This window comes from Megalops cyprinoides, chromosome 17 (genome assembly GCF_013368585.1).
Source record: "Megalops cyprinoides isolate fMegCyp1 chromosome 17, fMegCyp1.pri, whole genome shotgun sequence".
In the NCBI taxonomy this organism is placed as follows: domain Eukaryota; kingdom Metazoa; phylum Chordata; class Actinopteri; order Elopiformes; family Megalopidae; genus Megalops; species Megalops cyprinoides.
Genome location: NC_050599.1, coordinates 8,149,868 through 8,166,866, shown reverse-complemented (window position 1 = coordinate 8,166,866; position 16,999 = coordinate 8,149,868). Strand labels below are relative to the sequence as shown.

The 16,999-nt window shown below is 41.1% G+C and overlaps 1 protein-coding gene across 1 annotated transcript in view; it reads right to left on the bottom strand.

Annotated features, from left to right (window-relative positions):
- enpp1 (ectonucleotide pyrophosphatase/phosphodiesterase 1) overlaps positions 1 to 14,939 on the bottom strand; it is a 32,192-nt gene extending 17,253 nt beyond the window's left edge. The window contains 5 exon segments of the mRNA XM_036549537.1: positions 620 to 699; positions 919 to 1,016; positions 2,883 to 2,943; positions 10,049 to 10,124; positions 14,440 to 14,939. Of these exon segments, the coding sequence (XP_036405430.1) occupies positions 620 to 699; positions 919 to 1,016; positions 2,883 to 2,943; positions 10,049 to 10,124; positions 14,440 to 14,598 (474 nt within the window). The 5' untranslated portion in view covers positions 14,599 to 14,939.
- Positions 14,940 to 16,999: the final 2,060 nt, after the last annotated feature.

Below are 16,999 nucleotides of genomic sequence, written 5' to 3'. Positions count from 1 at the left end.
ATTTTAATGACACTAATGCAATGTTTGAAGGTCAAGAGCAAGAAAGTCAAGCACAATGTTCGAAGGTCAAGAGGTCAGAGCAATTGTGGTATTCTGACATCATGAAACATTTTGTGCAGAGGGCAGTCAAGTGGCTAGTGGGATGGAGAGCTGTGGTCAATGAGCTGTAGGGATGAGGAAGGCATGACGGTATACTAGCCAATCAGGACATTCCTTCATTCCATGAGTCATGAGGACATTCATGCTACTGTTCCCTGGATTTTCACATCTGCTTTTTTGACCAGCGTCCATCACGCTCCCTCAGTCAATAAGAGCCAGCACAAATGGGACGAAAATTTGACATTTGGTGCTGTTAGCAATTTTCCAGCTGCCCTGACATCAAATTATCAAACACAACTGTGCCAGATACATTTGCTGACTGTGCAATGTATTTTATGGCGTTAAAATCTAGCCCTTAAAATTTTACAGTGGAATGAAATTCATTCACAAATTAATTTTTCGTAAAATTTACACACAGGCCACTCTGGGTCGGGCACTGGAAAACCACATGTTGGTCTCTTGTGGTCTCAGGCCTTCTGTTGCCAGGTTTGAGCCAAATTTCGGGCCAATCATAACTCACCGTCACAATGGTGTAGTGGTTAGGGAAGGTCTTTGTAGGATAGGCAGGACGCATGTAAGGAGTAGAGGTTCCACAATTTTCTTTAAAAAAAAAAATAGTTAGTGAAACACATTGTGTTGAAAAACATACTGTGAACTAGGAAAAAGTCAGATACCCTTATGTCAATAACCTATATAAAGTAAATGCTTGATCCAAGAAAGATTCACACAGTACATGTATAAATACTGTGTGATATGCTGGTGCATATCATACCTTTAATTTGGTTATTTCGGCAGTCAGATCTGTAGAGGGTAACTTACTTAATTTACTGATTACTGGAAGCAAATTGCCATGATCCTTTAAATACCCGGCTCGGAAACCATCCATTGATACCAAGATGACAGGGGGTTTGGAGAAACTGTAAAACAGATTGTAAAAAGTGAATATATGAAAGACAGGTGCACTGAAATTCCCCCAGCATTCAGGCACTGTGCATTCTGAAAGCTAAACTGAAATTCACCCCTCAATCAGGTACAATGCATTCTGAAAGGTGAAATGAGGACTTGAGCCTGGCTGAAGTCTTGGAAACTAGATGAAAGATGTGTATGCTGAAATACCTCTGGCAGTCATGCGCCTTTAGAAGGGAAGAGCTTGGCACAGTTACAGCGGGTGGGCAGCTTCACAGGACTGAGTGTGTGTGGAATAAAGCAACTCTTTCACTCAGAGGCATCACTAGCAGAGTGCAGTGTACAGGCCCAGACAGAGAGGCAGAGACACACTCTGCCCTCACAGACAGAACACATCAGGACAGGACGAGGTCTGTGGCTGGTGAGCAATGTCAGCAGCTAATGCTGGTACTCCCGTTTCCAAGGAGACTAAATAAAAACCCCAGGATTGCTGTCTGTTTCCCCTTTTACCATCTCAACTCTACACTGGTAAACAAGACAGATCCCCCCAAATAATTCTGAATAATTTCAGGATAAAGGAAATGTGCAGGTATACATAACACATACACATACACACGCACACACACACACACACACACACGCACACACACACACACACACACACACACACACACACACACACACACACACACACACACACACACACACACACACACACACACAATTAGTGCCCTGTTCCTATACGTTACCCAATGGTACAGTGCAGCATATTTTTACTGGGGCAAACGTGTTGAAACTGAAGTTGAAAACATCCAGTAAATAACTCAATACATGTAAAAACAGCTGAAACCCCGGGGGGGAGCCAACATGGCAGACCTGTAATCCACATCCTCCTGTCCTCCATATACACCACAGACTGTTTGTGAAGACTATTCACCCTCTAATGAGTCTGGGGTTACACCCACTGTCTGTCTCTCTCATACACACACACACACATGCAAATAATAAACTATTTATGACTTTTCCTGTGAGCTATTTACTCCTTACTTTGATTGCTTTCATTAAGTGCAAAACACTTAGTCTTTACAACTAAATTCCTATAAAGTCAGCATGTTTACACAAATGCAGAATTCCAAGGCTGAAATAAACATCTATAGACATGCAGGTCTCTTTGACATGGACCCAGCTGGACCACAACTGGACTGTGACCCCTTAACTAGACTGTATAGTTCCGTAGCTGGAAAATGCATGCCCTGTGATAATACTGATCAATAGTACTTTTTACACAGGCACCATGTATAGGTAAAGGAAAGTGGAAAGCATATACAATGCAAAGCAAATACAATATAAACAGACATGGCTACAATTTTGATGTTGCTTCACCTGTTTGCCATTTGCTTGCAGGAATCAGGACTGAAATGCTTCTAAGTGTGTATAACGGAGGCCCAGAAAATAGGCCACAATCGGAAAAAAGCGCATATGGTTTGATTAATACTGAATCACTGAATTGCTTACCCCTGTCCTCTGCACTCTGCACCAGGATTTTGGCATTGTCAGTATACAACAACTGCTCTGGCTGTACCTCTTTTGGTGATCATACTTGACCACTGTGCACTTAAACGTTTGTGTCTGTGCTCTGTAAAATCAGGCACTTACATACAGGGAACCTGCAGTAGGATCCTTTGCATGATAGCATGACAGCAAGATAGCATCAATGCCCTATTTTGTCAATTCAAATCAGATTTAAAACGGGCTAAAAAGAATACGTGAACTTTGGGGTGGTCAAGGTTGGTAGTAAAGTGTATATGGGTGAATGGTTCACCACCACAATATGCCACATCTGCTATAGTTAGAAGGATAAAACAGAGCATTCTTACCCAGCTGGACACTGTGAAGTCTCCATGTCTTCGCATTGGTCCTCCACCCAGACGCCATATTCTATGTAATTATAAAGGAAAATTATTATCAACCTTCTCAATAGTGATGGGAGAATGAGGCTTCATGAACCCCATTATGGGCGGGGCTACAGAACAGCATCATGTGGTGCCATTCACTGACTCACACGAACCAATGGAAAGACACTGACCTCCAGAGTGAATCAATGCACATGCAAACGGCAGCTCTACCCCTTCTGGAGTTCACGAAGCCACTATCTCTCACAATTAATCATTAAGCCACAACTATAACAAGAGGTTGCACTTTTCCTTGGCGACTTACAAAGGCATTAATTAATTAGTACAGCAAATAATATGAAACACAATCTAGGATAAAATACTGCTTTCACGTACAGTTTACAGAGTGGAATGGAAGCAATTTCTAACAGCTTTCTAAAGAGTTCAGTTGGGGGGTAGTAATATGAAAAAAAAAAAATCATAGGTATGTGGTATGAAAAAAACATGGGTAATTAAAGGCAACATTTATGACGGGATTACCGCCAACGAAGCAGGAACAGTGTAAAAATGCATATGAGCCAGCTGTAGAGGGCAGAGCAGCCTATTAACTTTGTCAGGAGACAGTGCTCCTCTTGTCTTCAATGCAACATTGTCTGAATTGAGAAAAGCCTTTCACAGTGTACACTGGCTGCTGGTGTTGCCCATTGCATTCCTTTGAGCTCAGCCAAACGCTCATGTGCACCAGCATGCTTTGACCACCATTTCAAAGGTTGTTCTGTCTTGCTTCTGCTCGGAAGCAGCTGGAAATTGAACAAAGAGGTGTCATCGCTGGCATTGGAATCAGATGTAATATGATTGCAGATCTCACGGGCGGTCGAATTCACGCTCAAGTTAAAAGGGTCGAAAGGGTTGTGCAACAGGCTCTGTGATTACTTCTGACAGGACCGCCTAAACCGACCTACACGTCTTGTCCCTTTCGGATTTTAGGAAGCACTTCAGGTCACTGAACTTTAGGTAAAGTGAAACTTTTAGTTCCGTTCACTTTCCTTAAATGTTAGGTTTAGGCTCTCGGTGAATGTCAGCACAAATTGCTCAACATATTGTGTCATCTGCAACTGACTTAATGTGAAATAAATGGCACAATGCAGGCAGAACAGTAGACCAAGGCACATGACACAGACAACATATAGAGTAATAAATTCTATTTGGTATACGAGTAAAAAGACACCCATATTCCGTTATAAATCACATGTGGCTTGCCTGTATGTTCTTTTTACTGCTTGTAGAACAGCATAATAACAGGGCAAAGATCTTTTGGCTTTTCAGCTTTTACTTGTCTGTCTGAGTTGCTTTAGCTAGGAATGTAAGTAAATAGTATCCTACCTACAGGATTCTAGTGGTGCCACGAGCTGTTGAAATGTGCCCAATCCACTGATGGTTAGCATGGTCGGATTGTGGTTTTGCGTTAATGTGGCACTGATAGCAGTGTGGTGTTTCGGCAGACTATGAAACTATTTCAAATGCAGAGTTTCTCCTTGTGGAAACATCTTGTACTAGACGATCTTGCTTTTACCCGCTTGTGGTTTTTTTTCTTTTCTTTTTTTTTTTTTCAGCTGTGCGATGGTTGGTTGACTGTGTTTGGAACGCCCAACATTTTTTTCTGTATTGGTCAATGCATTCTGTAGTTTTTTATGTCAAATCTTCGTTCATCATTGCAAGCTGCGGGCAAGTCACCGCAGGTGCAGTTGCACCGCCTCTTCCAACTGCTGTAACTTTGCCGTGTATCCCACGATACTTTGGGACGCCTGAGTGACCTTTAGCGTAATTTGTAGCAAAGCAGCAAAATGTCCCTATACAGCCTGCACCAGAGTTACAGCAAATGATTGCAATATCAATGTTGCATCCACCTAAGGCGTGGTAACTCCAAGGCAGCTACCATTGCTCATTAACGTCTGGCGATCTGCAGTCAAAACAATATAGTTACTTTTTTCAGCTGTGTTTTCCGTTTTCTCAATTTGATCGAGATCATGACGCAGTTGTGAGATATGACCAGCAGGAATATTTTATTTGAAAAATATCTCTCACAATGGAAGTTAAACTGTTGCACTACGCAGCAGTCATGATTTTGCATTGACTCTTGCTCTGTAAAATTGCGCTTTTGTGTTTTATGACCAGTACCGCTGACTGCCTGTCTGTCAGTAAAAGCAAGCTTGGCATGTACGTGGTACTGGGAACTTGATGTACTAAGGTAATCCTGAAATTCTTACTAACAGTAGTTTCAAGCAAGTTTATCAAAAGATCCATAGTCCTGCTCTAGGATTCATTCAAATCAGTGAATCAGTTCACTCCTTCCCCAGTGCATGAAGCATGCGTACATGACAGAGCCCTGCCTGGGAACCAACCCTGAGGCCTTACGGTGACAAATCTGGTTCATTAATCACACCAACACCAAGTTCTCTGCCACACCCAGCCACTCCACAAGCTCTAAAATCCTTTATCTGCTCCTCAGCAGCCAGCTGTAAGAGCAGGTGTATATTTTTCCAATCCCCTGACTAGTCCACCACATGTCACTGTGACTTGACCTGTCTAAAGGAGGGCGGGGTCAGGGGAGGGGGCAAGGGCAGGGGGCAGGCAGGATGGGGGGGGGTATGACAGTTGCTGTTGCCTGAACTTTCAGGACGCATGCACAGCGGAAAGGAAGTGACAGACAGGTCACACGCCGCTCTGGACTCACAACAGGTTTATTCTCGGCAAAGGGAGAAGCATTACAGTGTCACTACAGCAACTCATGTGAGTTACTGTCATGCATCCAGCACTGCGTGCAGACCGCCAAAGCAATCTTTTGGATTTCAAAATCACCGTTAATAACGCTATGGTTTGTCCTTGCAGCTTTGGTGATCCGTTTTAGAAAGTAATACACTGCTTGAACTAAAATAAAATGTGACACACATAAAAACAAACGCCAAAACTTTTTGTCCACTTTAAGAGACAATTCGAAGGAAGAGGATTTGTTTTTTGTTTATTTTAGGGAATGAGTGAATGAACTCAAATTTAAGGATAAAAAATATTGTTTTCCTCATCTAGACCTATGTCGCCATAAGAGACTAAAAGTTCTCAGAAACATAAAAAGCTCAAACTATTCCTGTCTGCACCTATTAAAAAGAAACAAATGTGGTAACACTATTTTGGGGAACAGATCTGAGATGGAAAACAAAACACTGGTAAGAAAAACAAAGGGAAAAAACTGTGAAGGCGAGAGTTTGACTCAAAGCTAAGCTCTGTCCTGCGTGGGCGAGTGATGGCTTTACTGAGACCAACAGGGAAAAAGTCCCTTTTTCATTCCGGGCATTAAAGTGGTGAAAACACCAGGGCGTATTATGGAATGGTATTTTTTTTTTCCCCTGATGGGTTTGCCTGTTCAGACATGGCAGCCAGATGCTCATCTACAGCAGAGCTCTATCGCTCTGGCACAAATATTTTTAACAGAAATGGTCAGCCAGGCTTCCCCCAGAAAATCTTGATTTTCACTGCCTGGCTGTGACCCAAACCACTAACCACAACCATCTGGGCGAGAAAAGAGTGTGTCCTTTACGGAACTGTTTGTAAAAAGAGTTTTCTATCCACACAAGTGAAGATGCACTGTTTGAAAACCCGTTATCTGAAGAGCAGAGAAGTTCCTTTCCGCGGGCTGGCACACCTTTGTGAGCTTGAGGTCATTACATTTTTGTTCTTCTGCTCTGTGGGTACTTCCTAAAAAAACTACTCAACTACTCCTAGAAAACTACCCGCTACTCATTAACAGTGTCTGGCTTTGTAACTGTCTGGAAACTGTGGTGATGACTGTTGTTTCTAAGTAGGATTGCTCTTCCCAGAAGGGGCTGTCAAATGGTGGCTGTGTAGGAGTGAATACATTGGCATACAAAGGCTGTGGCCCAGTGGGGCACTGCCATTGTGCACTTGAACATGGTCCCGAATTTCAGTAAACATCCAGATGTTGAAATTTCATCGACTGTACGCCATTCTCTATGAGGGTGTCAGGCAGGTATCACATTACATTACTGTCATTTAGCAGACGCTCTTATCCAGAGTGACTTACATAGGTCATAATTTTACATATCTATTTATACAGCTGGATATTTACTGGGGCAGTTGTGGGTACCTTGCCCAAGGGTACAACGGCAGTGCCCAAGCAACCTTTCAGTTACGAGCCCTGCAACTTACCACTACGCTACACTGTCGTATCATACACTGTGTTTAACTAATAACTAATTTTAGGTTTGGATTTGTCACTGACACCCATTTTTTGGATAACTGTCACATTATTCTGGGCTCATTCTTATTTATTTATTTTTTTTTTTACAAGAAATATTCAAAGAAAGAATTTTTCTCAAGAGCACAACAGTGTTGCTCTTTCCCATGCCAGGGAGCTATGTGTGTGCTGGATTTAATTTTCTCCCACTGCATGTTCTGTGCTTAGCGGGAATACGATGACTCGTGGGTCCAGACAATTTCCCAGCAATGATTTCCCTATTACATTCCACAGTGACACACATGATGGAGACAAGGGCTGCATTTGTTCTGTCCTGATCACCCAATAGTGCTGCTTAAACTGGAGTATTTTCTCTACAACCTCTTGCACAGCAGATTTTTTTATGTTAATTTCATTTTGTCATTGTGTTTGAATATGTCCCATAAACTATAGACAACACCTTGGTTATAATGTAACATGTAAACTGTGTGTTTCCCTAAAACCAGCTACGGGGGTAATTTTTTTTTATAAAGTTTAGGGCCCTTTAGATTTTAGCTATGTTTAGACTTTATGCTGTGTCCTTGTGACATATATTCTTTTAATAAGGCTGTCATTTTGCTGGTAGCCTTGTCAGGAAAAAAGAGAATCAATACAGAATGATCAGAATCCATTTTTGGTAGTTAGCCTTTGTCTCTGTGTTTCCTGGTTGGTTATTTCTCATTTCACTTTCTCTGTGGATACATATCCATTAGAAGTCTTACAATGCCACCCCAGTAGAAAAAAAAAACATGCTGGACTCAATAGAAGTAGGTGTAGAAGTCTGCGTTTAAATAGGCTCAGTTTTGCTTGCTGAGACAAGTTGGAGTGGTTACTGTCACAGAAATGTTGCTGGTAAGAGGTGAGTGTTAATAGGTACTTCAGTGAGTCTGTCTTCATGCTTCCAGCTTATCTGTGGACTAGCACCTTATCGTGTTGTGGTGAAGACAGAGGTCATTGCTCCTGTTCACATTACAGTATAAAAGCAGTGCTGTTCCAACAGCAAAAAAGTATGCTGACCCAGAACTAACAGTAACTAACACAGATACTAAAAAAGACTGCCAGGAGGATTTCCATCATCACTGTACTTTTTCAAGCCCCAGTACCACATTAGTTCATATAATGTTTGTACTTGCAATCATGGAATCAACAGTAGCTCTTCTAAAAAATTATTCATTCATTTTGTCAAAAACGCGATTTTATGGAGCAAGCGTGAAAGTGTGAAAGTGTGAAATTCAGATGCCGCAAAGCAGACAGCTGCAGATTGCAAGAAACCAAACACTGTGAACGAGCACTAAGAGACCTTTTTCAACTGGCATTATCACGTTAGCAGTACACCTAACCTTCCAGAGGCACAATGAAATGCATAATATGCCACAAAAACAGAAAGACTGTGATAATAAAAGGGGGGAATCACTGGACAGGGGGATTGCTGGACATCAATGAGAGACCACAGCAGGTCGAGTTTAACCATGACGGGGAAAACAAACAAGGGGAGAGCAAATCAAGGTTACAACAGTTGGCACAGACGGTGCATGTAATACATCAGCAGGGGCCAGAATTATGTCATTTTAACACCTGCTGTGACTTGCCCGCAGGCTGCAAAAATCAGCTTTAGCCACAGTAAATGATGGAAGATATGACACAGCACCAGTAACGCAGAAAAAAATGCAGGGCACGTAAAAAAACAGACCAAAAAAACAGCGCAAGATGAAAAAAAGATGTTACACACGGTGATCCTCTTCATTAGAACTGTTCTGGCATCTGACAACAAACCAAACGGCCATCAGTGCCACATTAACTACTTAATAAAAGAACACAGCACAAGAAACTGTGCATCGCAGTACAGTCTCAATTTCCTGTATTCAAAAATGCATTTATTCATCTATATGGTGCACTGCAGACACATTACTGAGATCCTGGGTGGGGATCATTCGTGTGTCTTGCTCTGTAGTTCTGCTAACGTTGGACCATTTATGACATATTATGTCAGTCTTGGGTGACGACTCAGCATATATTACAAGGTTCAAAATGACATCTACTGCTGACCTAACAAAACAAGGTTCAAGATGAAATTCACTGCTGACTCAACTAAAACCCGCTAAGGTGAAAATAATTCATGGTTAAAATTTGCCACAGCACTCGACTCAAGGTTCAAGGACCTGAAGTGCCTTCTGAAAAGCCGAAAGGGGTGAAGTGTTGGACGAAGCCGATGAGATAATGTCAGAAGTAACTGTGGAGCCTGTTACACAAACAAACCAACTTTAGCCTCCAACGAGGAAGATGGGTCTAATCCTTATGACATCTGGTTGTGGTGATGGTGATGACCACTCTCTGTTCAGCTCTGCTTTGGATGCCAGGACAATCACAGCAGAATGACCCTGGAAGTGGTGGTGAAAGCATGCTACTGCACTAGTGCACATTACAATTTCGCTCAGCTAGAATGAAATTACTTGGCAATGCTGGCAACCACAGGATCTTGCACAAGGCTCTCCTCCATATGGGCAGTGCTGTACTGAAGAAAGACTGTTCTGTCTCAGGGACCAACTCAATAGCAAGAAAGATCATGGAGCAGAGGGTTTTTTGAGTATTTTATGAGTAAAGCCAAACCTTCAGTTTAAACAAATTAAACAAACAAGAGTGATGGTTAAGGGAGGAATACTTCCTCATGAAAAAAGCAGCAAATCTTTCACAAATTTTGACCTTGACTTGAAAATGCCTTTCATAATTTATGTATGTTTCAATATAATAAGTGAAGTGTATTAATCCAGCATAGACAGTAACACTGTAGAACAGACGCATTCACAGCTGTTGTAAATGTGGAACACAGATTTCATTAAAAAAATGAATGCTTGTCTTACTGTACCTTCTGGAGCGCTGGAGCGCTGTTTCAAAGCAAAGACAACTGCCAGTACTACTATCAACAAACACAGCAGTAACACCTGTGAGGAAACAAAGAAAAGCAGAGCACGGGTCATGGACATGGGCCGCTCACAAACATAAGGACTGGGCAGTCTCCTCGACCTACAGCTGTTCTGAAAGTGTGATTGCTCCCAAGGGTTAGCTTGTGCACCCCAACAGAATGAGAAAGATAAAGCACACCAATCCCCATATGGACCACAGACAAGGGGGGGAGGGACTCTTGAGTACTGAATACTGACAGAACTCTGAGGAGGGCTCTTAGGGAACATAAAGGCATTGGTTAGGGGAGGTTTAGGTCCCCGGACTGTAAAAATGCACAGTTGTGTTAAAAAAATGTGTTTGCTTATACTGTAGGTGAAGTTCTGAGCTCTGTCAGAACTGGCTATTCATTTTTAGACTGTTCTATTGTTTTCAGCTTTGTGTATCATCAGCCTCTGGGTTTTAGAGGTAGGAGTGGCAAGACAATAAATTCTAGACCAAAGTTGGTGTGCCTTTTTTTACTGGTTAGCCAATAGCTAGCTAGGGAGAGGCTGTCTTATCTTTCAGTAGTTGGGCACAACAATATTTTATGTGAGATTTTTAACTTCAAATGCTCTGTAAGTAATCCTAAATTACTGCTTCTGTTAAGCAAGTTCTGTCAACATACAATTATGAGTATTCCATAAACAGTGCTCACATGTTATTATTGGAAGATGTGGTAATGTTCCAATATAAGGCTCTGCTCCAAGGAGGGAAGCTGCTTGTTACTACAGATCGTGTCCTTTATTCCTCAATATGCAAAAACTAACCTATAACTGGTGCACTGAACTGTTGCATTTTTAAACCCATTTCCACTGTTTTACAGGAGTCTCCTGACCTCCTTTTCCCACGATCAGGGAATAATTTTGCCGGTTTTTTTCCTCTAATTGGCCCTGGTTATTATTTCCTGTTGTAAATGCACTACGATATTCAGCACTTTCCAAGAATATTTCCAAGGTACCGTGACAAATGTGTGATCACAAGTAAAATTTCATTGACTGATTGAACTTCATAACTTCTCTATATCAGTATCAAGACCCAGATGCACTCTAACCACAGTGCTTGTGAACTTCAAATAACATGCTGAAGCCTGTCTAATTCGGTTTTTACACATTTTCATGTATTTTAGCCACTGTTGAGTGGAAGATATTATGTGAGTGTCCAAAGAAAAAAAAAGTGGATTGGCTGCCTCGTGCTTTGACCTGTTCCAGAAAGTTAATGACCATTCAGTTCATTGTGGTTAGTTAGAATGTAACACACTCGCCAAATGGAGCACTGAATGTTTTGCTGTTTTTCCAAGTGTTTAAATCAAGTTGGAGATTCACCTTCTTTTCATGCTCACACTAATTGCTAATTAAAAGCCTCCCAACAGCTGGCCATGGGGTTTATTTTTTTTGCTATAGCCCAGAGGGTACACTGCAGGATCTCTGGATTTGCGCTTAGAGGGCAGCTCAAAGATAAAGATTAGCGAACCTCATCTGGGACTATGGAAAGCCATGTCAATGCAGAATCTCTGTAGTGCTATCAATTAATCATTTAAGCTTCAGAAATCTGGGAGACAGCACTCAGTCTAACCAGTAGTGCTTAGTTACTAACATTCCACACAGAATTGTTTAAGGACGTGTTTAATTCAAACAACTTTTTATCACCCATATAAACATCAGTACAAGAGCGTTGGTCAGGAAAGGAACTAAACATATTGTCAGCTAGAAAAAAAAAGGAACAACGTCCCTAAATTCATTGCTAATACTTACAGAAAAAGTGATGAGATTGAGGCTGTGTGAACAACGTTATGTTCGGACATTTTAATTTAATCAGAAAAACATTGCAAATAGGTCAAACTAAGACGTACCATAACCTTTCAGGCTCTGCTCAGCCCAGCTGTAGCCTACACCCTAAATTAAAAAAACATTCCTTCTCATCCATTTGTGAGCCCTGGTCCCAGGTTGTGTTTTTGGAGGGCCTGGCTGTAATCCCAAGAGCGCCTGCTCTACTTCACAGTGTCTGTATGAAAAGTAAACAGGCTGTCTCACGGAAATCTACTGGTCAGGCAGAAGCACCTAGGGTGGTTTCTGGGAGAATATAGCACCCAAGGAAAGTTTCTGTCTGAGTGTAGCAATCTGTGCCATTGTTCAGACTACGTCAAACGACAAAAAGACACACAAATCCAATATTAAATCTGAAGTCATCTAGACAGTTTTTCTGCGAACATTAAGTAGAAAGACTGTTCTCAGTATCAGTTTAGGCAAAGCCTAAACAGAAGGGTTCAGCCCTGAATGGTAGACTTTGGATGTAGGGACTTCAGCCCATGGTTTCAGCTCATGGTCTTAAACAATAAAACTCGCACTTGCATAAACAATGACAGCACTCAATCTCAGGCATAAACATGCTTTCCCTTGAATATGCATGAATAAATGGCACGCCCAAAAATATCTACGTAACATTAAGTTTATTATACATGTACATTATACATAAATATGTATATTTATGATAAAACATGATAGGGATTAACTGGCAGCGCAATACCACAGCCCAGAAGAAACACTACCCTGTCAAGCCAAATCTTATCAGAATCCACAAGCAACTGTGTACAAGGTTAAGGCTGCTTTCCTGTTTCCTGCCTTAAATCAGTCCAGAAATATTCAGATGAACTGATCTCTCACTGGTCCGTTTAAAGGCAAAACCCTTCGATGACAGCAAAGCACAGGGATGAGAAGCAGTATTCGGAGCACTGGAAGATTTGTGATGATGTAACGTGGCAGGAAAAGATGGTCCAAGTTTGGTCGCTTATTGTGTGGCCATATGAAATTGCACCTGAATTATATGTTTTCAAACGAAGTTAGACGGTACAGGAGTAAATGTGTGTACGGAGTCAGCCCTAAGGGTCACTGTGCTTATTTCTATGTCATCCTATAAGGGGCCTAACACTCAGTGTTTTATTGGAATGGGGTATTTGCATATTCACGCTGACAGTTCCCTGTGTTCTTGCCCAAGTGCAGAGGTTGCCATGGTCAGACATGCCAGACATCCAGGGTCAGTTACAAAAGTTGAATGAAAATGGAGTCAAAAAAAAAAAAAAAAAAAAACAAAAACAAAAAACAAACCAAAAAAAAAGTCAAAAAACCCCCAAAGAACTAAAAAGGCCGCAGCCCAATAACATTACAGCACAACCACTGCTCTCTTTGAAAAGTTGCCTAACGAATAAGACTCAGAGTAAGCTCAGTGTGGTATATACATATGTGTGGGTGCTTAGGTTTCATTCAAATATAGAACATTAATACTGGTTCTTAGACCACATCATTTGGGAGTAAAATAATCTCAGCTCATATTGGGGCCAGATGCATAGTAGTGGTGGAACCAGGTGAACACATGGAGTTTCTGGCCAATAGAATGACAGAAGGTTTTCTGGTTCTGTGTATTCTGTGGTTAAGGCTCTGGTCAGGTAACTAAGGGGCATGAGATTCAACCCATGGGTGGGACAGGTAACACTCACAAGGTCTGTGGTTACAAAAGACCTTGGATTAGTTCATCACCATGGTGAATCTTTGAAAAAACACAGTTATGGCTTCAGTTCACTCTGCCAAACACTTTTGAATCTTGTAATCTTCTTCCATAAAATAATCCAAAGGACCCTCCATATGTAGCATAGGCTTTAGGGGAAAAAAAAGGAATTTCCACGATACAAGGTACTTCAGTGATATAAGCAAACAAATGCAACCCGACATAAAACCTACAACTCTCTAACACACACAAGCACATGCGCGCGCACACACACATACAATGTGTGGCTGTCTCCATTACAGTTCAAATAAGGCAAGCCGTTATGTTTTTCCATGAGGTGCCAACTAGCGGGCTGGTGCTTTGAGACGTGGACTACACTGAAAACGTTTAGTGCACAATCATGAGGTGGGTCTCTTTTCTCCATGATAGTTTTTATTTTTATTTATTTGTTTATTTTTTTGCAAAACTGCATTAATTTAATTTTCAGACAATTTGTTGACTCTTGCTTGGTACCTGAGCATGGAACTCCTAACATTAAAACTTGATCTCTATACCCATAGTGCCCATGCCTGCTTTTCACCATTCAGCTGACTGCTAAATATATATCACAGCAGTCACTGCAAACGCATTTTAAGCATTTAGAACAACGGCAACAGTTATCAGTGTAAGTAGTAAAGTGTAAAGTGTACGTAGCCTTCTTGCCCACAGGTGAAAGAATGAATTAAAGCTATCAGTATTGGTGGAAAGTGGAAACATTTTGTGAAATGCATGAATGAGGCTTCTGCCATATGGCACGCATTAGACTCCAGTACTCACCCCAACGAGAATTCGGCGCTTGTTCGACTTTCTCCTGTGCACACTATCTGCACGTTTGTTTTGCTTATCAGCCCCTGAAGACCCCAGCAATGTTGCGGCTTGCTCCGTTGAATGTTCGTCGCCTTTGGCAGCTTCCTTGCCCTTGTTCTGACCCTCCATATCACTGCACTTGTATTTACTACACTCTTTTTTGAGGTCCTCACTTTTCAGAAAAAGTTTGAGGTTCTTTTTTCCCTTCAGACTTTGTAGGGCTCAAATGAGAACCGCCTTCTTTTTCTACTTGGCGAATCGGGGGTGCGCTTCATAAATGGTCGCCGCATATGAGGAAATATGAACACTTTCACAGTACAAAGGGTTTGTGATGAACGTCGCATTTACCGCTCCATTTGTACAGTGTAAAGTGGTTAAAGGAGGGACCAACATCCTGTCATAACATGCAATTACTCACGATTACGAGGAACACAGTGGTCATGTCTATGGTTGGTTGTTTTCGCACCGTCCACGCCATGTACAGGAGGATGTTCACAGCCTGTCGGTCATTTCACCTGACTGTCAGGTCAGAATCTCCCTGGTGCAGTGTTATAGCGGTGAATGTTGGACGTTCGTTTTTCCCAACTGTGCTGCTTTAGGTTTGTGTCCATTTCTGTTTTGGTCAAAGACACGTTTTAGTTTCATATGAAACTGCATCAAACCCACGTGAAGTCGGCAAGGGAAACGTGTAGGAAAACTGTTCACTGTCGCCCCCTGTTGGACCCTGAGACTCATGCAACGTCATAGAGGTCGGCTGGAGTCCTGCGCTGTGCGCAGAGGCAGTAATTTAGTAAATGGAACAGAATTAGTTTGGCTGTTGATTACTTGACATTATAGTGAAACTACACAGATAAAAATATGTCTCTTCATAGTACTTTTCTGAAATGTAAATGGATTAGGAAATGAATGTGTCCTGACTCTGAACCTAACCCTTGCTCGTAAATTATTAACTCATGTAGTGTCCCATATACAGTTTTCTTTGGCCTAAGTATTAGTTATTCATTTATTTAGCATGGTCAGTAAGTTATGGGCAAGAGTCCACTTACTGTATGACGCATAAATCATGAGAATTGTGTCAAGATGGGACAAGTTACAGAGTAAAATTGATCTGTATGAAAAAGCCATACATTTATGTGTATTTGCTAATTCTCAACCATTTATGACAACACTCTTATTTCCAATTTCATTACTGTCTACTGGTTTGAATTTCAAGATTGTTTTGTCTTACTGCATTTTGAAAAATACAGGACTCTATAATAAACAAAAGAAATATGTTTTGTCTTTTGCCCTGACCCCTGCCAAAAACTCTAAAATGAAATAAGTAATTTTTGTTACAAACTATTTGTGAAATATTACTTCATTTCTTTTTGGTTTTTGGGAGTACATGGTCCTTGGGAGCCAAGCAAACACACATGACAAGTCACATGACAACATGATGTGAAGACAAAATTCACAATAATAATTTACAACATGTTTTTACATTTATCAAACAAGGGAACAAACCACTAAAATTTTTCATGCAAAACAGAAAAGCCATGTGGCTCTATATCTGGCAACACTATGAATGGAAGGAGGATGAATTAGCAGGATGAGAAAACTATGAAAACCAAAAGCTCTCTTCTTTCAGCACAGGGGAGTACTCATTTGTTTGTTCAAATTTTATGAACATGCATTCTTGCATATTTTGAAATCTGTGAAAATGATCTTTAAAATAAAAAAAAGCTTCCATTCCAAAACCACTTTTTTGCCATATAGATAAGTTTTGGAATGTAAGAGGAATGAAGGAATGAAGAACCATATAACTTAATAACTGAGCTATTTCACTAGAAACGATTTCAGTAAACTATAAATATGGAGCAATATCTTTGGATACAGATGATTGCACATAGCGTGCCCCATGTTGAGTAAGGCACCTGAGTGCGTGTACAGAGCCATTTTGTGTTGCTTGGTCTCGGAGTCTTGAGTGGTCGACACTGCATGAGTTCACCAGAGCTCGGCACTATTTAATATCCATTAAATGTTCACTGTTGCAAAATAATTGTTGGTCCCTCCTTTAGTTAGTCATTATTCTAGCTATTTTTAAGTGCCCTGTGTTTTTTTTTTTTCCACCAACTGCTTTTAGAGACCATTTATTTACATTACGGACTCAAAGTCCAGCATGTGCCATTTCATTAACAATCTGCAGATGGTGCACCATTAGTCAGCCTGGTGAAGCTGGGTTCTTTTCCCAGAAAAATGACACCAGTGTCATGCAATACGTGGTAGTTAAAGGGATACTCACTGTACTGTGAGTTGCGGGGATTTATAAGCAACATCTGACATTCATGGACAGCTGAGAATTCAGAATTAATAGGTGCTTATTTTCTTGTAAAGTGGAGCAATTGCATTGTTATGTCTTGGCCAGCACAGGAGAGCTAAAGTGTGCCGGTACACTTATCCAGTCAGAACCTTCCCAACAGTATATTCTACAAAAAAGAACCAACACAGCAAGGGATCAAAGAATCACTTTTTTGTTGTTGTTTTAAGCATG